General features: G+C 43.5%; 2 protein-coding genes across 2 annotated transcripts in view; both read right to left on the bottom strand.

The window, feature by feature from the left end:
• Positions 1–136: 136 nt before the first annotated feature.
• ESPNL (espin like) lies at positions 137–6147 on the bottom strand. Its single transcript, XM_075861331.1, has 4 exons — positions 6048–6147; positions 4757–4873; positions 4431–4601; positions 137–3602 (listed from the first exon to the last, which is right to left on the bottom strand). Exons 1-4 carry the CDS (start codon positions 6138–6140, stop codon positions 2136–2138), a joined length of 1848 nt encoding a protein of 615 aa, XP_075717446.1. The 5' UTR covers positions 6141–6147; the 3' UTR covers positions 137–2135.
• A 71-nt stretch (positions 6148–6218) lies between these two features.
• SCLY (selenocysteine lyase) overlaps positions 6219–26240 on the bottom strand; it is a 59124-nt gene continuing 39102 nt past the window's right edge. The window contains exon 13 of the mRNA XM_075861335.1: positions 6219–6311. Within this exon, the coding sequence (XP_075717450.1) occupies positions 6308–6311 (4 nt within the window). The 3' untranslated portion in view covers positions 6219–6307. The remainder of the gene's footprint in view (positions 6312–26240) is intronic.

The following is a 26240-nucleotide window of genomic DNA, read 5'->3' as shown; positions in this document are numbered from 1 at the left end:
TTTTTATTTCTCAGCAAATACATGTAGCTTCTTCAGTATTAGGATGTTTTTGCTTCAATACATTATTAATAAATAAATTGAGACAGTTAAACAATTAGAATTTATTAGGTGAGATACTATATAGAAGTACCAAATCAGTATGAGATATTGATATATGATATAATTTATTTGTACAGCAATTGTGTGATTACTGTAAATGGTAAATCACTTTAATGACTTTCAACATGGCATATAACGTTATATATTGGGGTCCTATAGCTGGCCCCCCACCATCGGTTAAGATCTGTTCCATCAGGTTACCATAGTCTACTGCACTAATTTACCCAATACTAAAGAAAATAGAAACCTGATGGATCCCATTATTTTTTTCAATGAAGCAATACCTGTCCATATGCCCTAAAATAGAAATAAAATTACATTTTAATTATACTTATACTGATCCTTGCCTGTTCCCATGATGCTGCTCTCTGGACCCCTTGCTGGTCCTGTTACTGCCTTGGTAATTACTTGTAGTCAATATTGACAACACGTCACAAGACTGCGGCTGCCAGTTGTGGCCCCCGCGGCCTGTCACATGGCATCTTTTCAGTGTGAACGGTGCATGGCAGTAAACACTGGACAAAGTTATGACCATACAAAGTTCTGAAGATCAAAAACACATCAGAACATGTCTTTGAACACCACTTTACAGTTTATTTACAAATATAATCTACATATAAAGTTGGGTAACCTTATATTACATTACTTACTGATCCTGAGTCACACTTGCAATATAGCCCAGAGCTACCTTGTAATTGGAAACAGTCAACAAGCTTGTCAACAGGCCCATCATAACAGCTTAGCTGTGCAGGGAGTTAATAATGCAGAGTTAAAATGACCGCACACATTAGATAAAGGTCTATAGATCTTGTTGCAATCAGCCGTACTGTTCCCCAACGTCTGATGTCAGAGGAGCCAAGAATTTATTCAACATTATTCGCCCAGGAGATAAGCGCTACCAGAGGTATATGTGAGAGGATTATCCCTCATCTCCCTATGGCACTAAACAGGTGTGCCTGGCTGATCCAAGCAGGCATGTTTATGGAGGAGTCAGGGGAGATGGCTGTGTGACAAATGAACTACAGCTGTCTTTATAAGTATGGCCATCTTTAATTTTTCCGACATCACATTACTTAGTGCTGATACCAGTAATCTGAATGCAAATCCCCTGAGCAAGCTCGGTTACAGAGGTGTAACTTGAAGCTGCTGGACCCACATGCAAAATCTGTACCAGGGCCTCTCACCTACCATGTGCCATTTATAAGGACAGGATCACACACACCGATTTGATTCAGTTTTTAACGTAGTTTTTGGAGCCAAAGCCAAAGGTATAAAGAAAAGACTGATACATCTCATTTCTTTTGTGTCCACTCCTATGCTTGGTGCAAAAAACAGCCAAAATGTGCCAAAAAAACGGCATCAAAACTGCCTATGGGAGCCTGGCCTAATGCGGGTGTCTTCTTATATGGCAGAGAGTCTTGACCCCTGAGGCACCGGGGCCTGGGTGTGACTACTACCTCTGCACCATCTATAGCTAAGCCCTTGTCTGTGCAGACATTGAGCTAGCTAGGAATGCAGAGAAATGTCAGTTCTTGGACTACTATACAGATGGTAACCAAGGTCTTATGTAGATTAATACTATCTGTAAAATTGTCCAACATTCATACGTAATTTTTAATCATAATTTCAAAAGAGGGAAGGAATTACAGTTAGAAAAATCCAATTATTTTACCCCCCAAAATAAACTACTGCTACCCTTTATCATATGCATTTATAATAAATAAAGCACTACTCATGTATCTCACAGTCATAGAGCCCTTCTTGTTCTGATATATTTTACTGTATATTGTACATTATTACTTACTGCTCCATTACATGACACATCTAGCAGCCAATAACCACAATACTTTTTAAGAAAAAGGCAATCCTTAGCTCAATGAGAAAAGTTTTAGTGTAAAAAAGAAGGCTATTATGGTGTGGCCTTGAAGGGCTCACATTGCCTGGATGTCCTCCAAATACATTTTTAAATCAGGTGAAAGTAACAGTGAAATTATACGTAGTACTAAATACATTTTACTCTCAATATCAATAAGTATTTATGAGTCTGCGCCAAATATTTCAGCTTCCTTCTCTTTCCAAAAAGAAAAGCTTCGCTCAATACATTGACATATATCATGGCTATCAGTAATTTGGAGGTTTCTGTTTTGCTCTTTCAATTGCTCTGCCCCAGGTCCAAAAAATCGAGTTTTGATGTCCTCAAAACCTTCAGACCAGGTGCGCCTTCCAGTGGCTATCTCCTGTAAGACAGTGCAGTGGAATTCTCTGGCTGTTGGCCAGCCATAACGTCCCAACTGATCAAATACTTCAAAACAGAGCAGATGCCTCATACGTCTTTCCTCTTCTGGTAGATCCTGCTCAAGAAGTCTGAAATATCCCAACATGAACAAGTCCAGAGTAAGACTGTCATGATTAATTGGTTTCTGGCCACAAGATGTTGACAGCAGGTGCTCAGGTGACTGATGGTTTGATGAATGTCCAGAAGTAGGGACATTTGGGGATACTGAACGCCAGCTTCCAATTAAGCGTTGAACTGTGGTTCTTTGCTTTAGCAGTTGTTCCAAAATTCCACCTACACGAGGGGGAACATCTACTTCCAATGATTCTTTAACATTCCTAAGTTCATCACTGTCCTCCTGAGCGTTCTGGGATATCATATCATTTCCCTCAATGTGTAACATTATTTGCTGTGTCCTTCCCCTTGATTCCTTTTTAAGAGGTTGTGGTGGCATTTCATCTTCATATGTATTACATTTCATTGTGTCCATCTCCTCTATTCTTTGGATCATATTGGGAATAGCAGAATACTCTGTATCCTGTTCATGATTATTATTACTCACAGATTCCTGGGAATCCATTGTCTCTGTAGATCTTAGTGCAGCATGCACAGAATATGCTGACCTCTTCCAGTGGCTTAAAAACAATAGGACAATACGTTCTTTCCTCAATGTCCTAGCCGGGACAGGAGACTCTCTGAGGGAAGGAGACTCTTCAGAACTTATCCCAGAATCACTAGTGTCTTCTGGGTCTCTTTTTACTTTAGAAGACTTCACTGGAGATTGATCACGTGGTTGTGGTTGCCTCTCAAATTGAAACTTTAATCTTCGTACAGATACCCCATACTGCAGAAGCTCTTTTATAGGAGAAGGTGAAGGAGAAGGGTTCCTTGGTTTTCTGACTATCTCATGAGTAGAATCTAATGTCCCATTAGTGGTCGACAGAAGACTTGAAATACTATTGATCACACTTGACATGCAGTGGCACCATTCTGGGTTCTCTGTCTGCTGTAGAAGCTCAGTATTGATGCTGACATTGATCAGAGGTGTTGGTAGACGAGCTTGCAGCTGTTTCACCTGCCTCTTTAATTCCTTTTCATATTGCTGGCATTCTCTACGACGACGGAGTCCTTCCATCTGCCCATCAAAGACACTGAGCTCCTCCTCAGTAACTAACTCGCCATATGGACCCAGTAGGGCACTCCGTGCACGAGAATAATGCAAGGCCCCCTGTAAGATGTAATTGAATTAGTTTAATGGTTATTTAAATATTATTAACATAAAGATATAAAAAAACATACTATTAGATAGTTCAAGGGAGTGTTTGTGACTGAACAAACCAGACTCGTATAGTAAACTTGATGTTTTTTCTCAGTCATTGGTTACCGAAAATATTCATGTAATGAGTTTACAGAAGAAGCCATCATCAGCTAATCAACCCATTTGGGATATCCTAGAACTGCAGAGAGAAAGAGAAAATGATCCAGCGCTGATGTAGATTAAAAGGGAAAAACGAGTCCCATGTTTATTTCAGGAAATTCTTAAAATCGAAAGGGAGACGCAGTCCCAAGGCAAAAAGGTAGGAGTAGTTGGGGTGAGTGCCCAAGCCTACGCGTTTCGAACGTGGTCTGCGTTCTTAGTCATGGAAACGCGTAGGCTTGGGCACTCACCCCAACTACTCCTACCTTTTTGCCTTGGGACTGCGTCTCCCTTTCGATTTTAAGAATTTCCTGAAATAAACATGGGACTCGTTTTTCCCTTTTAATCTACATCAGCGCTGGATCATTTTCTCTTTCTCTCTGCAATTACATGCCGCGGTCCGTCGCGGGGATCCGTTTGACTCTGCTTGAAGACGCAGACCGGTGAGCTGGAGGTTTCTCCTTGTTTTCCATATTATATATCCTAAAACTGCCTATAATTGAGTCTGTTGTGACTGTTAAAGTGGCATTGATGCTCATATAAGTAGACTAAATATGTGAAAAGCATGGATTTATAAAGTAGATGATGTGGAAAACAAGTAACAAGAGTATATATCTAGTATCTTCATAGTACGATTACCGGTTTGGCCTCTTCTTCCAGATGGGCTTGCAATCTACGCACCATCACCTGCCTCTTCCACTCTGGTATTGGTCTTCCTTTTTCATCGTGTGTAGGCACCAAAGAGTCCAAATCCACTGTGGCCCCTGATTCGGACAAGGTATCTTCTGCCGGATTGTCATTACGTTCTCCCTAAAAATAACATGATTAGCTTAGGCAAACCATACCATATTATGCCATCGGTATTGGAATAATCTAACAAAGTATATTATATATAATGTAATTATTAAATGTTGCAAAAAGTTATTCGGAACAAGTCGCAGTTATTTATAGTTATTTAGACTCACGGATTGAAGAAAAATCCCAGTTATTCTTGCTTTCTGAAGGCATTGACTTATTCTTGATCTATCTGGGTGTTGTAAGACGTCTTGTAGTTTCCCTGAAGGTTCTCCCCGTGTACCTCTCTGAAATAAAAATACCACTAAGGCTTCGTTCACATTTGCATCAGGGCACCGTTCTGGCGTTCCATCTGAGCTTTTCGTCAGAAGGGAACGCTGACTGAAACAAACAAAAACCATAGGTTTCCGTTTGCATCACCATTTATTCCAATTGTGATGGATCCGGTGCAAATAGTTTCCGTTTGTCTCAGTTGTGCAAGGGTTCCGTCATTTTGACAGAATCAATAACGTAGTCGACTGCGCTATTGATTCAGTCAAAAAAAACAAAAACCCATTCACAACAGTGACAAACTAAAACCATTAGCAAAGTATCCGTCACCATTGAGATAAATGGTGATGCAAACGGAAACTATGGTTTCCGTTTGCCTTGCCATTGAGGGAACCATTGATGTGAACATACCCTAATTAATGTTACAAGTAGACACAATGTAGCATAAATGTTAAAGGGGCTTTTCAGGATTAGAAAAAAGGGACTGATTTCCTGTTCCATAAACACCACCACTCTTGTCCATGGTCTGTGTTTGGCAATGCATCTAGTGACTAGGGCTTAACTGCAATACCAGACACAGCCTATGGACAAAAGTGGTGCTTCTTCTGGAGAAACCAGGCAGTAAATTTTTTCTAATCCCAGACAAAAAAAGTCAATTACCTCTTAACCACTCTAAAATCCATTAAAATGCATGCACTAACAAATCTTTCGTATACTATATAGCAAAGGTAAGTGTTACAAAGACATCCAAAGCTGTACGATGGAATGCATGTAATAATGTGACCAATGATATTTACAGAGTCAATGGTATGTAGGATACAGGACCTACTCTACGAGAATGGTCATTGTTGCTTGTGGAACTAAAATATACACAGGCCAGCCCAGCACATAAACATGAATAGCAATATATTCATCACTACTAACCACTGCCATGTCTTTGTTTAGTAGTGGGCCCATATTTCTAAGCATGATGAAAGCCTGTGAGGGGCAATTTCAGAATATTAGTGGGTAAATACCATCTTGTGTATTAAAATGCAAGGATCTAGATGATAATGCAACCAATAAAATAATTGAAAAAAGTTAAATAATGATAAAAGATGCAATACTGAAACTTTAGGAGCATTAGAATTAAAGTTAGAGCAATGGAAAATGTTAAGGAGAAATAAAAACGTTAAATCAGGAGTTGCATACAGTGTTGGTGAACAATGCCGTGATCTTGGCTTTGGAAATATAGCGTCGTCCAACCCTCTTTTCTGAAACCACAGCTTGGTCCGAAGGTTCCATATTGGCACAGGAAATATTAATCTATGATCTTTGTAATAATTTTCAGCTCAATGAACAGCCATTAGGTAGAGACTTCCATGATTGGGTTACAAAAGGTTCTTCTTCTGGTATACGTTTATAATCCTGTAGGTCTCTTCTGCCTCACATAATCCTCGCCTTTCACGCATTTACCTGTAACGTAAATTCTATTAGTCTACTGCTGCCCTCTCACTTTCACACATCATTACCCTACTTAAATATGCTTCATGCTTTGCCTCCCGAAACACCTGTCCTCCCAACAAGAACCAGACACTGTGGCTGACACTTATCCCTCCTTAACAAACCTGTCTGTCTGTGTCTCTCTCGGCTGACCTGGCTGCAATGGAAGGCACAGACGGGGATCGTGTGGCAATAATAATTGAGGCATAGCGGCAGAGGGAGGCAGGGATCTTGGTGTAGTATGTCTAAAAGGAGGGGGGCTCTATAGGTATGTGGGTTATGTTACCTGCACTTATTGTGCTAGTGATTCGCTTAACTGCTTCCCCCACCCACCATCACTTACAAATAGCCCCCTGGACTGGTAGATGTGGAGATCATGTAACTACAAGGCAAGATCTGTGGCACATCCGATTCATTATTGAAATGAGACACACATCAAGCACCTTGGGCAAAGGTCAGTGGAAATAAAGGCTTTTCACAGCTACTACAGAACTGACAGACTGAGCGGAAGATAGCTAGTGATGACAGAAACAGTCCATTACCAAAAGTCACCACTTTCTAACACTGGGTTTAAAGGGCCACCCATCCCAAAAAAATAATAAAGTACATTTTATCTTAAAATACATTTCATCTTCACGATCAATGGCATGGCGAAGAACGCAGGAGGCATTCCTTACCAGAGCACCAGGCTAAATTGTAACTTCATTCAGCTATCCATTTACAATATGCACAAATTAGAGCATTCTGGGCTAAAAAAATAAAAGACCTCTCCACAGAAATGAGAATCAACCAATTTGACATATTTATATGGCAAGCCCCATCAAGGGGATCCATAACCTATTTATATAAAATAATCATGAAGATAATGACATAGGTAACATCCCAATCCCAAGTAAAAAGTTTGTTTTTGGAGGAAACTTAATCGAAAGTAGCTCTTATGCAGCATATATGTACACACCAGATGCTTCTCTAAAAGAATATGTCTTTGCACGTGCAAGCTTCATATTCCATGCCACCTTTATTTGCAGTGCACTATCATGCTAAAATATGTACATGTGGCCATATATCAAAATGAATGCAGGTAGTGAGGGTAGCCTCATTGATTCCCGATTGATTTATTAAATTCCAGCCCCATGATCTCTAAATTGGAAAACTTGATATAGCACTGATCCAATAGAGTATAATAATGGTCATGGGTGCTTTTTAATCAAGTAATCCATGTGTGAATAATCTCATCCTGTACTCAGCAGAATATGTGACTTTTTTTAGTGCAAAAATGTGGTACATAGTAAATCTGTTCAGTGTGGAGCATGACCTGAGATATTGAGATAATGGGTATTTTACCCAGTAAGCGGAACAGATTTAATGCAGAGGGCCTTCTTGGCTTATTGGTAGAAAGTAAAAACACAACCTGCTCCACGACTCCTTTATTGTGTTATCATAATACAGCGCAATAGCACCAAATAATATAAAGAGGTATCTCTCCATGACAGCTTCTCATTGAGTGATACGGCTAGGATTTGAATTAATAGTTATATGTAGATATATTAATTCAATAGACATGAACAGCACAATGGCTCAGTGGTTAGAACAATAGCTCAGTGGTTAGAACAATGGCTCAGTGGTTAGAAAAATGGCTCAGTGGTTAGAAAATGGCTCAGTGGTTAGAACAATGGCTCAGTGGTTAATACTGTTGCCTTGCAGCACTGGGATCCTGGTTCAAATATGACTAAGGGCAACATCTGCATGGAGTTTGAAGACAGGGAAATTAGACTGTGAGCCCCATTTGGGGACAGGGACTAATATGAATGGTGACAATCTCTGTACAGCGATGTAGAATATGTTGGCATTTTTATAAGCAGCAGGAAATAAATGCATTTGACAATTGATAGTGCTAGTGTGTCACGGTCACAGGGTATGTGGACCCACTAGGCCGCTCCGCCGTAGCGGAGAGGCAGCTGGCCTAGTCACAGTCTATACAAAAGTCAATAGCTGTTCAAAACACATGGGTACCTGAACTAGTCCAGACAATGGCTGTGGCTTCAGCATGGATGGAGGCAGGTGCAGCAGGTTTCACCAGACGTGGCAGACAGTACTAGACGTGGCAGAAGACACTGGACGTGTCAAACGACAGCAGGTGCAGTAGGGCACGACTCCAACACTAAGAGGCTCAGAAACGAGAACACAGCACGGGATACAGGGCACGGGTAACAACTGGAACGGGAAAACACTAAGAGACCATTTGCAAGACAGACTTGGGATACACTAACAACGCTCAGGCAAGAATCAGAAGGGCATGGCCCTTCTTATAGTCCAGGAATCATGTGTAGTTGATGATGATGATTGTTTCACATGTGCGCGCACTGGCCCTTTAAGACCGAGCATGAGCATGTGTGCGCACCCTACGGGACACAGCGGACTGGAGCGGAAGTGAGCGCTGGTGTCTCCTATGAAGGAGATGCGAGCCAGCACTCACTGATCCATGGCTGCGGGCGTCGGGAGGTGAGTAAACCCGACGGCCCGCGGCCATGGACGCTACAGTATCCCCCCTCTTACGCCCCCTCTTCTTGGAACCAGAGCGAGAGAGAAATTTCTTAATGAGAGCAGGGGCACTGAGGTTCTCTTCCAGCTCCCAAGACCTCTCCTCAGGACCAAACCCTCTCCAGTCCACCAAATAGAAAGTCTATCCTCCTACCCTTTTGCAGTCCAGGATTTCCCTCACCTCAAACACATCAGAAGTACCACTGGGAGCAACTGTGGAACTGGAAGTCTTACTGTAGCGGTTCAGGACCACTGGTTTCAGGACGGACACATGAAGGGAGTTGGGGATTCTCAGGGTAGGAGGCGACCGCAGCTTATAGCAGACAGGGTTTATCTGTTGCAGAATCTCAAAATAACCGAGTAACCTGGGAGAAAACTTGTATGAAGGCACATTCAAACGAATGTTCCGTGAGGACAGCCAGACTTTGGTACCCGGAAGATACTGAGGCAGCTCTCTTCTTTTTGTATCCACTTTTCGCTTCATGCGATCGACTGCTAGCAAAATAGAGGACCGGGTCTATTGCCAGATTTGCAGAAATTCCCCAAATGCAGAGTCAGCAGCGGTTACCTAAGATGTAGTCTACACAGGAAAAAGGACTCTAGGATGTTGACTGTACACAATGTAAAACGGAGTGGAAGTGGTGGACTCGCTTGTGTGGTTCTTATATGAGAACTCGGCCCATGGAAGAAGTTGTACCCAGTTATCATGCTGCAAGGAGATAAAGTGGCGGAGATAATTCTCCATGATCTGGTTGATCCTCTCGACTTGCCCATTGGACTGGGGGTGATAGGCTGAGGAAAAGTCCAATCTCACATCCAGGAGTTTACAGAGGGCTCTCCAGAACTTTGAGGTAAATTGAACCCCCAATGGGACACAATAAGAAGGGGCAAGCCATGCAAGCGGAAGATGTGCTGAATGAAGAGACTCGCCAGTCGGGGAGCAGAAGGTAGGCCGGTCAGTGGGATAAAATGTGCCATCTTCGAGAACCAGTCTACCACCACCCAGACAGTGTTGCATGCTGCTGAGGGAGGAAGGTCTGTGACAAAGTCCATCGCAATGTGCTGCCAGGGGGCATTGGGTACTGGCAGAGGTTGGAGCAGGCCGGTAAGCCTGAAGTGAGTAACCTTGTTAGAAGCACACACCGCGCAGGAAGAGGCAAAGTCCACAACATCTTTGGGTAGCATGGGCCACCAGAAGAGATGAGCAATCAGGTCCCAGATCTTACGAACACCAGCGTGCCCAGCCAGTTTAGAGCTGTGTCCCCAGCGGAGAATTCTTCTCCTGTCTGCCAACCGAACAAAAGTCTTCCCCAGAGGGATGTCTCTAACCTGCAAAGGGTTGGCAGTGACAATGCAGGATGGGACTATGATACTTTGAAGGGGCTCCACCGTGTCATCCATCTCAAATGACCTGACAGGGCATTGGCTCTCACATTCCTGTCAGCGGGATGGTAGTGGAGCACGAATTGGAAACGGGTGAAGAACAGCGACCACCTGGCTTGATAGGGATTTAGTCGTTGAGCGGACTGGAGATAGGTGAGGTTCTTGTGGTCGGTGTAGATCAAGATGGGGTGAGCTGCGCCCTCTAGAAGATATCTTCACTCCTCCAGAGCTAATTTGATGACCAGTAGCTCCCGATCCCCAATATAGTAATTGCTCTCTGCAGAAGAAAAAAGTCTCGAGTAATAGCCACATACTACTGCCTTTCCTTTGGAGCTCCTCTGGAACAGAAGTGCACCTGAACCAACAGAAGAATTTTCCACCTCCAATAAAAACTGCCGAGATACGTCTGGGTGATGGAGGATCGAGGCTGAAGTGAAGGCTTTCTTGAGGCTAATAACTGCGGACTCTGCCTCTGGAGTCCACACCTTGGCGTTCACACCCTTCTTGGTAAGGGCCCATGATGGGAGCCGTCAGTGATGAGAAGTTTGGAATAAACTGCCGGTAGAAATTGGCAAATTCCAGGAAACACTGTATGGCCCTCAGGCCTTGAGGACGTGGCCATTCCTGGACAGATTTTAGTCTCTCAGGATCTATCTTGAGACCTTGATCCAAGATGATGTAGCCCAGGAAGGGCAAAAACTTATTTTCAAAGACGCACTTCTCCAACTTGGCATATAAGCGATTCTCCCTTAGTCGCAGTAGAAACTGACGGACATGCTTCTGATGGGTCGTCAGATCTGGGGAGAAACAAATTCCTGAAAGACTGCGGGAGTGTTACACAGTCCGAAGGGCATCACCAGGTATTCGTAGTGCCCATCTCAGGTATTGAATGCCGTCTTCCACTCGTCCCCTTGACGGATTCGAATCAAATTATAAGCCCCACGCAGGTCTAATTTTGTAAAAATTCTGGCTCCTTGTATACGGTCAAACAGCTCGGATATAAGTGGCAACGGGTATTTGTTCTTGACCGTGATCTGGTTGAGACCACGGTAGTAAATACAGGGTCAAAGAGATCCATCTCTCTTCTTAACGAAGAAGAACCCGGCCGGGGAGGAAGATCTTCGTATAAAACCCCTCCCTAAATTCTCCCTGATATAGGCCGACATGGATAAAGTTTCTGTAAGTAGAGAGGATATACGCGTCCACGGGGAAGAGAAGCATTTGGAACCAGTTCAATGAGACCGTCATAATTCCGATGTGGAGGCAACGTCTCAGCCTCTTGCTTGCTGAAGACATCCGCAAAACTGGCATACTGAGATGGTAGATCGGAGAGTGACTGAGGCAGAGGGGGCATAACAGGCCGAACTTGTGACAGGCAATGGCTATGGCATCTGGGACCCCATTGAAGAATTTCTCCGGAACTCCAGTCAAGAACCGGGGTGTGTAGGCGAAGCCATGGCAGACCCAGCAGGATAGGATTGAAAGCCTTGGGTAGTACAAGGAAGGTGATCTGCTCCGAGTGAAGAGCCCCGACCCGTAGTGTCAACGAGTCCGTGATGAACATAATTGGATCGGGCAATTGTTGACCATTCACAGAGACAACAGCCAGGGGTCTCTCCAGAAGAACTGTGGGTAGATGTAAACGATCAACTAGACCCTGCTGGATGAAATTAGCAGCTGCTCCGGAGTCAAGATAGGCAGAGGAGGGATGTGACGTCTCTCCGGAGACGATGGCCACAGGAATCGATAATTTGGTTTTAACGTTTGGAGACGTCCCACCTAGAGTTGCCTCTCCAACCAACCCTAGGTGCTGGAGTTTCCCGGTTTCTGTGGGCATTGGCGCACAAAATGACCCTTAAGGCCACAATACATAGTCCAGAGGAGCGTCTGCGCTGCTTCTCTTGTTCGGACAACCGGACTCTGTCTACCTGCATGGGTTGTTCAGGTAGCGCACTAGGAGAAAGCAATAGTGGTCTCTGGACCGAGGGTGCTAGTCTGTGACCCCGGCTCTCCTGTCGAACTTCTTGAGTGCGCACCCGGATTCTCATGTCAACACGAGTGGCTAACCGGATGAGGGCATCCAAGGTAGAAGAGAGGTCGCGAACCAACAGTTCGTCCTTGATATGAGAGGACAGTCCCTGCCAGAAGGTCGCCACCAGTGCCTCATTATTCCATGCCAGCTCTGCTGCCAGGGTACGGAAGGAGATAGCATACTCCCCTACTATGGAACCTTCTTGCTTGAGGGTCAAGAGAGTGGCTGCGGCAGAGGATGTTCGGCCCGGCTCCTCGAACACGGCACGAAAGGACTGCAGGAACAAGGCTAGGTCCGAGGATACAGGGAGATGATAAACGCTACTTTGGCCTCCTCGGAGAAGAAGAGATGAGGCCGTAGCCTAAAATGAACCGTGCATTGGTTAATAAATACTCTACAGGCTCTGGGATCACCGTTATAGTGAGGAGGAAGAGGCAGAGGAACTGTGGATCCGGAAAAAACAGTGGGAGCAACTGGCAGTGGCACAGCAACAGCCTCTGGAGGTAGAACCAGAGGAGAAACAGTGAGTTGATCCAGACGGACAGATGATAGTATTTACCACCTCAAGGAGTTGATCCTGACGTGTGTGTAGGTCATGCATCTCCGTCTGTATCTTCTGGACTGCTGTCTTGGGCTGGCCAGCGGGTTGCATGGCCTGAGCGTACTGTCACGATCACAGGGTATGTGGACCCACTAGGCCGCTCCGCCGTAGCAGAGAGGCAGCTGGCCTAGTCACAGTCTATACAAAAGTCTATAGAAGTTTGTAACACACGGGTACCTGAACTAGTCAAGACAGTGGCTATGGCGTCAGCACGGATGGAGGTAGGTGCAGCAGGTTGCACCAGACGTGGCGGACAGTACTAGACGTGGCAAACGACACTGGACGTGGCAGAAGACACTGGACGTGGCAAACGACACTGGATGTGGCAAACGACAGCAGGTGCAGTAGGGCGCGGCTCCAACACTGAGAGGCTCAGAAACGAGAACACAGCACAGGATACGGGTAACAGGGCACGGGTAACAACTGGAACGGGAAAACACTAAGGGACCATTTGCAAGACAGACTTGGGATACACTAACAACGCTCAGGCAAGGATCAGAAGGGCTGGGCCCTTGTTATAGTCCAGGAATCATGTGTAGTTGATGATGATGATTGCTTCACATGTGCGCGCGCTGGCTCTTTAAGACCGGGCACGGGCGCACGCGCGCACCCTACGGCATACAGCGGACCGGAGTAGAAGTGAGCGCTGGCGTCTCCTAGGAAGGAGATGCGAGCCAGCATTCACTTATACATGGCTGCGGGCGTCGGGAGGTGAGTAAACCCGACGGCCCGCGGCCATGGACGCTACATAGTGATTGGAACAGTTTGCTAAAGATCTGACTGGCAAAGTGGAGGTGAGTATTGTGCAGACTGTATGCAAGTGAGCCTTTTTGAACCTTTTAACCGCCAATACGCCTTTTCACAGCGCTGCATAAGAATAAAGATGTGCCGCCGGGAGCAGTTAAAACTTTCTGTTCTCAGTTACCAGAAATCCGCCCGTTTAACCCCTCAGATGCGGCACTCAATAGCGAGCGCTGCATCTAAGTGGTTTTGGAGAGAGGGAGGGGCTCCCTCTTTCACCCCACTGGCACCCTGCTATGAGATCGCAGGGTGCCAGTCTCTTTTATGGCAGCCGGGGGTCTAATAAAGGCCCCCAGGTCTGCCTGTGGTGGATGCCTGCTAGGCTATGCCTCTAGCATGGCCTAGCAGATGCCTGTCCATTGTAAATGGACAGAAAGTAATACACTGCAATGCAGAAGTATTGCAGTTTATTATAAAATGATCAATGATCAGTGAAGTCCCCTAGTGGGACTAGTTAAAAGGTAAAAAAAAGTTTAACAAACGTATTAATAAATAAGTGGGAAAAAAAATGAAAAATCCACTTTTCCCCTTACAAAATGCTTTATTATGAAAAAAAAGTTACACATATTCTCTACGCTACCCTGTACACAGCACTCACTTAAAAGAGGTACACTTCTATCTTCATTCACTATCTCTCAAACTCTTATGGCATTACGCTCCGTGGGGTCAGGCGGATCCCTCATAGATGCTCTAGGACCACTCACTCCAATTACTGACAATCCAGACTTTCCCTCTGGCCGAGCCCACTGCTTATTCCTCAGCAGCTCCCTCAAACATCCTCTTCCTTTTACAAGTCTCTGATTCTTCTTTACTCCCATTAGCAACCATATTATCGGACACCACGCTCTCCACTCGCAGACTGTATGAATACAACCAGTTGAAACATTTCTATACTACTACGAAGAGGTTCCAAATGATTTGAAAAAACGGTCACTCTTACTAGAAGGCGATCCTGCGTTTATGTGGAAGATTGAGCCAAATCCCCAGTCGAGGCAGAATATCTCAGTGGGTAGGAAATATGAACTTTATTTCTTAAAAAAGACATGTAATAACAGCATATGCATTAATAGTGGTGCAAAAAGCTACTCATTTCGACCTCGGACTAAGGTCTTCATCAGGCTTGTCTAAAGTTCGTATTTCCAACCCAATGAGATATTCTGCCTCGACTGGGGATTTGGCTCAATCTTCCACATAAATGCAGGAGCACTAATCGTTTTTTCAAATAATTTGGAACCTCTTCTCCACATCGACTCCCACTGATTTTTCAGCCGCCGAGGACCAGCAGACTGCTTATATATACGGAGCATCAAGGCTCCACACGCTTGAGGATCGAGTTGTGCCGACCACCTAGAACAACTCCAAAACGTAAGTGTATTTATTAGATACACATCAATGCTATCACAGACCACCCCGGTTTCTGCGGCATTACCCCAGTGGAGCGCTCTGTGTCTCTCTTTTCCCTTCATATCACTGTTATATACTACTACGAAGAAACATGCTAACCTCCACCGTTCACTGACTGACTTTGCACCTCCCCAACTCCCCCGTCACATACTATCTCCACACTCTACCATTTGCTTTTCACCCAACGGTCACAACAGCCTTCCCCATACTGCAAAGCCTGGGAATGCAAATTAAGTAAACAATTCACTGATGCACAGTGGAATAGATGCTTCTATTTTTCCCATAAGGCTTCTATAACCACTCATGCTCAAGAAACCAGCTGTAAAATTTTATCTAGATGGTACCGTCTCCCAACTGTACTCCATAAATGGTACCCCTCGGTCCCTGATTGCTGCTCGTGATGTAGCGCACCTGGCGGCTCTATGACATACATTTGGTGGTGGGGTTGCCCCTTACTGAGGTCTTTTTAGAAGGTCATCCATGAAACCACTGGAGCCTCTGTCCCTGCCTCCCCTGAGGCAACATTATTATTTATGTTCCCCATGAACACATATAAACGATCCCTCACAGACACTTATTACAAGCAGCGAAATCTATTATTCCATGCAAAAATCCACGGAGTCTCCCACCCTGGATAAATGGTTCCAGGAGGTTGCGTTGGTGCGGAAGATGGCGGATCTCATTGCCCAAACCTCAGAGGCAACCACCCGCTACATAAACACCTGGCTCCAGTGGGACACTTTCCTTTCGTCTTCCACATACCACTCGTTGGTAAGCTGATGTTGTCTATGCCAAGCTACATTTTCTCGTGGGGAGTGATTTGCCCCTAGACCCGTTCTCCCTTAAAGTACTCGGCCCCTGGCAGTTGTACTCTTCTCTTCTGTTTGATCTGCAGCTACCAGATGACTGTCTGCCTTTCAACTCTGCATTTTCATTGCACATCAGAGTCCAGGTATGCCATGCCCTTTCTCCTCCTTCCCTACTGTCTCTTGTATTGTCTTTATACTCTTTCAATACAGGCGAGGTTCATTCCCTCCACCAGTGGCTATCGGCACCAGCATTTGACAAGCATTGCTCAACATCAATAGTTTTGGCATGTTCATATATCTATTTCTTACTCAGTGTTTTCCCACTACTCCTGATTGATATGTTGGACTGTCTCTATATTGGAATTACCATGGTACCCTACCTGTTCTTTATGTCTCTTATTTAATTGTATGATTCTGACTTTTTCACATCTGTATTTTGTTTACAACTTGTTTAATACAAAATAAAATTTCAAATTTTAAAAAAAAGTTACCCATATTTGGTATCGCAGCGTTCATAACGACTCCAACTATAAAGCTATTATGTTATTTAACTCGCCCGGCGAACGCTGTAAAAAATAAAATAAAAAACGATGCCAAAATTGCTGTTTTCTGTTCATCCTGCCTTCAAAAAAATATGCTAAAAAGTGATCAAAAAGTTGCATGTACTCCAAAATGGTACCGATAGAAACTACAATTGGTGCCGCAAAAAAAAAGCCCTTATACAGCTGCAGCAGCGGAAAAATAAAAAAGTTATGGCGCTTCAAATATGAAGACACAAAAACATAATTATGAAAAAAAAAATGTTTTTACTGTGTAAAAGTAGTAAAACATAAGAAAACCATATAAATGTGGTATCGTCACAATCGTAACGACCCACTGAATCAAGTTATCATGTTATTTATACCACACAGTGTGTCGAAATTGCTGTTTTTTTTTCTAATACGCCCCAAAAAAAGTTAATAAATGTTAATCAATAAATTATATGTACCCCAAAATTGTGCTATTAAAAAATACAACTTGTCAGGCAAAAAAACAAGACCTTATACAACTATGTCGACGCAAAGATAGAAAAGCTATAGCTCTTTGAATGCGACGATGGAAAAACGTAAAAAAATAGCTTGGTCATCAAGGTTTAAAATAGGCTGGTCACTAAGTGGTTAACCCATTGATGCACCATGGCGTAAATGTATGTCATGGATTTCCTCACCTAAATGCTCCATAGCGTAAACTTACGTCAAGTAGCTCACACGGTAAAGAAGCCGTGCCCGTGCGATCATTACGGAAGCTCGGCAATGATTGACAGCTAGGCTCCTTCTGTAACGGCCAAATACGAGAAACCTCTCATCCTAGCCGTTTAACCCATTAGATGTCGCGATCAATAGCGACCCTGGCATTTTAAGAGCTTGATAGAGACAGGGTGCTGAAACCCACATACGGCAGAATAATAACAAAAAGTTATGGCTTTTGAAATACAGCAATAAAAAACAATTGCTTGGCCATGAAGGCCTAAAATATACCAGACCTTAAGGAGTTAAGCTAATCTGTACAACTTGGAGGTATAACCTGATTGATTTCTTTAGGCTGGGTTCTAACATTGCGGACACACTGCGGCCAGTGTAAGTAGTGTGTGCCGCATGTGTCCGGTGTGTGGATGTCGTTTATGGCATTTGTGTGTAAGTGTGAGAGAGTTCTGGGATAGACTACAGATTTGATGTTTTTGTCATTGAATGGAGAGGGGCCCAGCAACACTTCTTTGCGGTCTAGTCCGCCCCTCGGCCTTGTTTGTGTGAGTTTTCTCCCAAACTCCAGAAACATACTGTACTGATATGTTAATTGCTTTATGACATTGGTCCTAGTGTTTTGTGTGTGAGACGTAGGGAAATTAGATTGTAAGTCCCCCTGGCGACAGAGACTGATGTGAATGGTGAGAATCTCTGTACAGCGCTATATAAGCAACAGGAATTAAATGAAAGCTGAATTGTTATTTTTTTTAATGTAAATGTACAATAGAAGATGACTCTCAGCTATTGTAAGTCACAGGAAGATCAACAACAGTGCATCAGTTGACATCTCACAGTGATTTTGTTCTCATTAACATTTAATCTGAAAATTTGGCAGTTCCCCCGAAATCTGACCTCTTTCTACCTTTGTGTATTTCGTGTAGATCAAAGTGCATATTAGAAAACACTTAATGTGCCCCCCCAATGCATCACTAACATATTTATGCTTGTCCATACAATTACAGTCATTTAGCAGTGAGGGACATAATGATATAATGTTCTGTAGTGAGGTAAAATTACTGCAGGACAAAATTGGGGGATAGACTGAAACATCAACAATTCCAGAATCTGCAGTCAGCAAAGAAAGATATATGATGGAACGGTTGGCGGAGAAAACAGGTATATTTATAGGAAATGGTCTGTCAGGGACGAGTCCACAGCGTCCTGCTCCCAGCCGTATATTCACCTTTTCCCAGTGTCCTCTATGTCATGGTCGACACCGCTGCTCCAGGCCGCCTGGCTCACAGCCTCCCCCGCTATCCTCCAGGCCCTCTGCTAGAGAGCTTGCTGACTCTTCCAGCCTCAAAGGGCCATCGGTACTCCATTTCACCAAACCTTCTAGGGGATATTCGGTACCTTCCCCCTTTGCTCCAGGCCTGAGCAATTTGTTTCAATACCTAGCCTGCTAGTGGGTTCATCGGTGGACTGTTTTTTACTGGACCTCGTCCTGACTGTCGTCTGCCCTGACCTTCGGCTTGTATATTGACCATACTCTGCCTGCCCTGACCAACAGCCGTCTAACTGTGAGTCATCGTCGGCTGCCTGTCGCTGGTATTGACCGTGTATCTCGCCTACTGTTATTGGTACTATATTTGTGCACGTCAGCTGTTGCCAATCGAGACTACTCTGGGGGTAACAACCTGGGTATTCTGGGTATAGCAGCCAAGTCCATATCTCCATACGGAGGTTAAAGGGTGAGCACCTGGGAGTCCCTCAGACTCCGCTCCCTGGATTAGCCCCACGCCAAATCCATTGGCAACACAGAGGCATTCCCTGCAGGCTTCATGACATGGGATAAGACAGTTTGCAAGAGACTTGCAGCAATTTAAGGAACACAGAGCGTATGAACCTAGGTCTAACCAGCAATCAAAAACTGATTTTGATACTTCGGATACTGAACACAATAGGAAAAATAACCCTCAGAGAGGTAGAGAACAAGGTAGGGGGTCAAAACCGCAATAAAGGCAAAGGAAGAGGCACCCATTTTTTAGGCCCACCAAAATGACAATATCTGTTAAGGGAAAGGAAGAAGTAGGAAATACTCGTTCCACCCACAAAGTATCTACACTAATATTAGCAGAAATTGTCCTTGGTACTGCCCAAAATGGTACCCAGTACACTACTTCTCAAAGTTTGTGATCTTCAACCTAAGTGGTCAATCTAAATGGAATATAAATGAAGAGAATCTACCAGATTTACAAATCTTTAAAGATTTTTGGGGGTCAGGACAAGGGGAGATTGGTGAAGGGCCCTTCACTGATCTAAAAACTAAGAGTGTAAAATATTCCCCCATTAGTGTATGTCCAAACATTGACAAATTTGAAGAGATGGTTGTGAGTATGAAGCGAATAATTTGTCACATGCTCAAATTCAATCGCTGTTGGATCCTGAAAAAAAAAAAGGACACAATAATTATAAAGCCCTCGGACAAAGGAGGGAATATCATTGTAATAGATCGCCCCATGTACATCAAGATGTGTCTGAGAATCCTCAAAGATTAACAGTGTCAGAGGATACTTGAAAGGAAACCAATAGATATATTTTTCAAAAAACTAATGTGAAATGCTAATTTATGCAAAGGAAAGTAAATTGATTAATCAAAGGAAATGTGCCTTTTTGCTGTCATCACAGTCACCGATTGTAACATGTTATTGCCTGCCGAAGCTCCACGAGAGGATGTTCCCTCTCACGGCATGCCCCATTGTCTCGGGTATCGACAGCCCCAAAATGTCAGTGTATATACCAATTAGATATTGCTGCCCATTTGTGTTGGCCCTTTCCTCCTATGTATGCAACACAATGGATGTGTTGCAGAGGTTGGAGAGATTTACTATCACATTGGTTCCAAATTTGGCCAGTTTGGACTTGGAGTCAAAACTATTTCACAACTTTACAGTGCATTTAAATTACAGTAATCTGGGGCTGCATTTTATGTCAGATATAAGCGCACAATTCATTACTTTTCTTGGATTTAGTTGTCTCTAAAAGGAGTGATGGTATGCTAACAACTACTGTTTTTTAGGAAACCAACAATTTACTGAGCTGGGATAGCCACGGGAATTTCTAAGGGACAATTTTTGAGACTATGACGCAACTGCTCCTCTGTGATGGAGTACAAACAAGGGGCCAAAAGGTTGACTGGGTGATATATAAAGAGGGGTATCCTTTCCAGATACTAAGAAACTCATACATGCATGCATTGGCCATAAATATGTAGGATCTATTGTTCCCCCAGGCTAAAGAGAGGACAGATAGAGTGGTGAGACTTGTTGATACTTTTGACAATAAAGCAGGTGTGATGAGAGACATTACTGGAACATTCTGGGATATTCTCAAAAAGGATGATGAAATCTCTGGAGTTTTGACATATAAACCCTATATTACTTACAGAAGGGGTCGATAACCTTAGAAACCGACTAGTGCAGAGTCAACTGTCCCCGCAGTTGAGGAAAGACACCTGGTTAGAGGGGCAACAGGCCCCTTAAAGTGTAGGGGCTGTAATTGAAAAGTAAATCTCTCTTTAGTGGGGCTACAGATCAAACTTTTGACAACAGAGAGTTCATTAATTGTAAAATCTATGGACTTGTCTATCTTTTCACATTTGTGCCCAATAATTTACCGGGGCAAAACTATCCACCAATTTAGGCGTAGGATTATAGAGCATATAGGGAATATAATACATCAGTGGCACAACGTGAAAAAGTGGCACTATGTCGATCCAAACTGTCTACACTTTAAGGGAATTGAAGTGATGACAGTCCCTCAGGCATGAGGATCTGGATAACAGGCTTTTGCAGAAGGAAACACGCTGGATTTTAGCACTGCAGTCAGTGAACACTAAGAGATTAAGTGAAGAAATGTTCTTTGATTAGTATTTCTCATAGCATCTGTATATTTTGGTACAGATAGAGTAAGGTAATTGATAAAAGACTATTTTGCCTGGTTACAGTTAGGTCCAGATTTATTTGGACAGTGACACAATCTCCATGATTTGGGCTCTGGATTTGAAATGAAACAACTGAGATGCAATTGAAGTGTAGACTTTCAGGTTTAATTCAAGGGGTTGAACAAAAATACCCTGTGAAACGATTAGGAATTGCAACTATTTTTCTACACAGTCTCCTCATTTTAGAGGCTCAAAAGTAATTGCACAAATAACATTACTATAAATAAAATGTTTTTTTTTTAATACTTTGTAGAGAATCCTTTGCAGGCAATGACTGCCTGAAGTCTGGAACCCATCAACATCACCAAACGCTGGGTTTCCTCCTTTGTGATACTTTGCCAGGCCTTTACTGCAGCTGTCTTCAGTTGTTGCTTGTTTGTGGGTCTTTCTAAGCAGGTGAAATGCATGCTGGATCGGGTTGAGATCTGGTGATTGACTTGGCCATTGCAGAATATTCCACTTCTTTGCCTCCTGGGTAGCTTTCGTAGTATGTTTTGTGTCATTGTCCATCTGTACTGTGAAGCAACGTCCAATCAAACTTGCTGCATTTGGTTGAATCGGAGCAAAAAGTAAATCCCTGTACACTGCAAAATTCATCCGGCTGCTTCTGTCTTCAGTCACATCATCAATAAACACCAGTGACCCAGTGCCTTTGGCAGCCATGCATGCCCATGCCATCACACTGCCTCCACCATGTTTTACAGAGGATGTGGTGTGCTTTGCATCATGAGCCGTTCCAAGCCTTCTCCATACTTTCTTCCTCCCATCATTCTGGTACAGGTTGATCTTAGTTTCATGCTGTTCCAGAACTAGGCTGGTTTCTTTAGATGTTGTTTGGCAAAGTCTAATCTGGCCTTTCTATTTTTGAGGTTAATGGTTTGCACCTTGTGGTGAACCCCTGTATTTGCTCTCATGAAGCCTTCTCTTTATGGTTGACTTAGATACTGATACACCTACTTCCAGGAGAGTCTTCTTCACTTGGGTAGATGTTGTGAAGGGGTTTTTCTTCACCATGGAAAGGATTCTGCAGTCATCCACCACTGTTGTCTTCCATGGATGTCCAGGCCTTTTGGAGTTCACGAGATCACCAGTGCGCTCTTTTTTTCAAGAATGTACCAAACTGTTGATTTGGCCACTCCTAACATTTGTGCTATTCTCTCTGATGGATTTCTTCATTTTTTCAGCCTAATGATGGTCTGTTTCACTTGCATTGAGAGCTCCTTTGACCTCATGTTGTGGGTTCACAGCAACAACTTCTAAATGCATATGCCACACCTGGAATCAACTCCAGACCTTTTACCTGTTTAATTGATGATTGATTAATGAGGGAGTAGCCCATGCAGCCCGTTAAATAGCTTTTGAGATAATTGTCCATTTACCTTTGGTCCCTTGAAAAAGAGGCAGCTACATATTAAAGAGCTGTAATTCCTAAACCCTTCCTCAAATTAGGATGTGAATACCCTCAAATTAAAGCTGAGTGTCTGCACTTTAAGCCCATATTGGTTATATAACTGTATATTCAGTATGTTTTAGTAAACTGCTAAAATGGCAAAACTTGTGTCAAAGTCCAAATAATTTTGGACCTAACTGTATCTTGGGATTACAGAATTGTTGCTCTTTATGGGTTTAGTAAGTCCTGGTGTTGTAACTTATGCATAATAATTGTTTGCAGATATGAGCTTATGGATGTGTAATAATTATATAAACTCCTAATGCAATATAGTAATGGGCTAGGTACTGTCCCATAGGAACACCCTCCCTCTCTTAGTACAAAGGCAACTACATGATAGATATTTAAAGCAAGCAAAAAACGGAGTATAAAGCCATATTTATAAAGATACAACAAATTTTTATTAAATCACAAAAATAAGACAAACATTTTAAAAAGGTACAAAGTGATTAGAGGGACTCTATAATGTTACAAGGTAAAACAGGAATACAGATCATACATATAGTAGTACAACAGTCCCTACAGTGAGGGTATATGGGATGGGTAATAGGTAGTCCTATAAGTGGCTTATCCCTCATGTAAAAGCTCATTAACTAATGGACACAATGGTACTGCGAAAAGTTTAGGAAAAACCCAAATATCCAAAAATGGAGAAAACCTTACCCATATCAATGAGGAAGCAAACACTGCGAAACGCGCGTTGGGATTCCATACATGGTATCCAGGCTCCATGATCATTTACATATTGTAAATAGATTTTCAGATGTAGCAGAGCTCAGATGTCACAGTGTTATATGTCTTTTTTCATAGGACATCTGTGGTGCACTTTGGCCTTTACTCTACCCCGTGAAAATCTCTCGATGTTTACATCTATATTCAATAGGCAAAAGTAGGCAAAGAGTATACTTTGGCATATTTTTCGTTGCTATACATTAGGCTACAGTTGCCTCAGCTATACAAAAAACATAGTTGGCTCCGCTTTTCAATCCAACTGTAATGATAGGGGTAGGAAAACGGACAAGTGAGCCCTACTCTACCCGCCACTCTGTCCCTGCCTACTTGCAACGACCTTCCCTAGGCGACGGGGTACAACTGGGCGGCGGTCCCTACGCTCAGTAAGTGCACGAGACAAACATACAAGGGAATATAAAGCAAAGGGAAAAGGGCAGTTGCCCACGGCAACACCGTGAGCAACAGAGTGGTGAACGAGCCAAGTCAAATCAGGAGAGCACGAGGTACCAAACGCAGAGCAGAAGAGTAGCCAGAAAGCCAGGGTCAGTATGGAGCAGGATCAAATAGTAGGAGTTGTAGCTGGGCCAGGAAACCACACGGAAAGAATCACAAGCAAGGAGGAACAGGAAAGGCAGGTATAAATAGACAGAGGGCGGGAGCTAGCTGAGTCTGGCCAGGCTGCGATAGGCTCTCCCACTCCTAAGCCTGCCAGCCTGAGTGGTGGAAGCTGGAGTCAGTCTCAGAGAGATAGACTCAGGTGAAGACTGATTACCTCTGGAAGTTAACCCCGAAGCTGTGCCTGGCAGATCCTTTACACCAACTGTATGCAAATACAATGAAAAAAACCTATAATTTTTTTTTAAGTGGGAGTCAGTGGCAGAATATGCCTATACAGTTGTATACATCTGGGGTATATTGTCAGAAGATTGGAATATATGGTCAAAGTGGAATATCCAAACTAATGATGGTGGGAGTCAATGGCTGAAAACGTCCAGGATAGAGAAAGTGTTATGGACATCGAACTGCCAAGCTTCTGTAGGACTGACATGGCCGAGGTGCAGAGTATCAACTAAACTCTAGTGCTCATCTTTGACCACTGAAAGAAAATATGGATTTTAGCACATATGATTTGCAGTTTGCAGAAACACCAATAGACAATTATGTCAGGTGGCAGCAATTGCGATAGGTAAAAAAAACAACATATTTTGTTGACCTGTCCTTACTTTTACTCTTCTTTTGCACAATAAATCCTCATGCACACAGTAGAGTCGTGTGCACAGAGCCTGCCCTGTATGGAGGTATATAGAGTCCCTACGGCTTTGTAGTATGGCACTGTATTAGGAGAAATTCTCCTCTAGAGAAAATATGGTATTCGATGGAGCATGCTATAATTTCCTGGAGGTACAATATACAGAGTTACAGTACAGCATGGCCACATAGAAGATGATGGGTGCAGTGTTACGGCTGTACAATTCAGAGGTTGTATGGAGCTGTAATACAGTCATGGGCATGAGTCTCAGGGTATGTGCACACACACTAATTACGGACGTAATTCGGGCGTTTTTGCCCCAAATTACGTCCGAAAAATGCGCCTCGATAGCGTTGACAAACATCTGCCCATTGAAAGCAATGGGCTGACGTTTGTCTGTTCACACGAGGCGTAAATTTACGCGCCGCTGTCAAATGACAGCGCGTAAATAGACGCCCGCGTCAAAGAAGTGACCTGTCACTTCTTGGGGCGTAATTGGAGCCGTTATTCATTGACTCCAATGAAAAGCAGCGCCAATTACGTCCGTAATGGATGTGGCGTTCAAGCGCCTGCACATGCCGTTACGGCTGAAATTACGGGGATGTTTCCTCCTGAAATCATCCCCGTAATTTCAGCCGTTACGAACGCTGTCGTGTGAACATACCCTTAACCCTAAGGTGTGTGAACATACCCTAAGGCTGGGTTCACACGAGCACACTAACGTCCGTAATGGACGGACATATTTCGGCCGGAAGTCCCGGACCGAACTCAGTGCAGGGAGCCGGGCTCCTAGCATCATAGTTATGTACGACGCTAGGAGTCCCTGCCTCGCTGCAGGACAACTGTCCCGTACTGTAATCATGTTTTCAGTACGGGACAGTAGTTCCACGGAGAGGCAGGGACTCCTAGCGTCGTACATAACTATGATGCTAGGAGCCCGGCTCCCTGCACTGAGTTCGGTCCGGGACTTCCGGCCGAAATACGTCCGTTCATTACGGACGTTAATGTGCTCGTGTGAACCCAGCCTAAGCCATCACTATTCAGCAATACTCAATATTTTATATCATAGATCTCATTGCCTTTATACAAATTGTATGACATTCTATAAACCACGTGTTTCTGAATGGTATGTCCCTCGCAGCTGTGTATCAAATTACAGAGATAATTATACAATGAAAGCTGTGACTTTACAGGAGTTTTATATATATATATATATATATATATATATATATATATATAGTTCACGGTAATGCAGGACAAAGTGTCAGTTCACCTTTCCGGTTTTATTTTACTGTTATCTACTGAAGTGCCTGATACTAAGGCCTGATTCACACGAACGTGTCCGTTTTGCTCCCGCAAAACATGGACACGTTTGTCATGCGTTGCAGTTCCATGTGGCATCCATGTATGTTCCTTGTGGCATCAGTTGTTGATGTCTTTATGTGCACATTTCTTTTTTTTTTTACATTTTCACTTCATTTCCCATGAACTTGTGCGTGAATCACGGACCGCACACAGATGTGCATCCATGTGCTATCCGTGATTTCCACGCACCCACTTCAATGGGTGCGTGATGCGCTAAAAACGCACAAGAATAGGACATGCAGTGAGTTTAATGCAACGGAAACACGCTGCGTGAAAAACACTGCATGTCTGAATGGCCCCATTGAATTG

Source organism: Rhinoderma darwinii, chromosome 4 (assembly GCF_050947455.1).
Source record: "Rhinoderma darwinii isolate aRhiDar2 chromosome 4, aRhiDar2.hap1, whole genome shotgun sequence".
Taxonomy (NCBI): domain Eukaryota; kingdom Metazoa; phylum Chordata; class Amphibia; order Anura; family Rhinodermatidae; genus Rhinoderma; species Rhinoderma darwinii.
The sequence above is the reverse complement of the archived record's forward strand: the minus strand, read 5'-3'. Positions and strand labels throughout refer to the sequence as shown.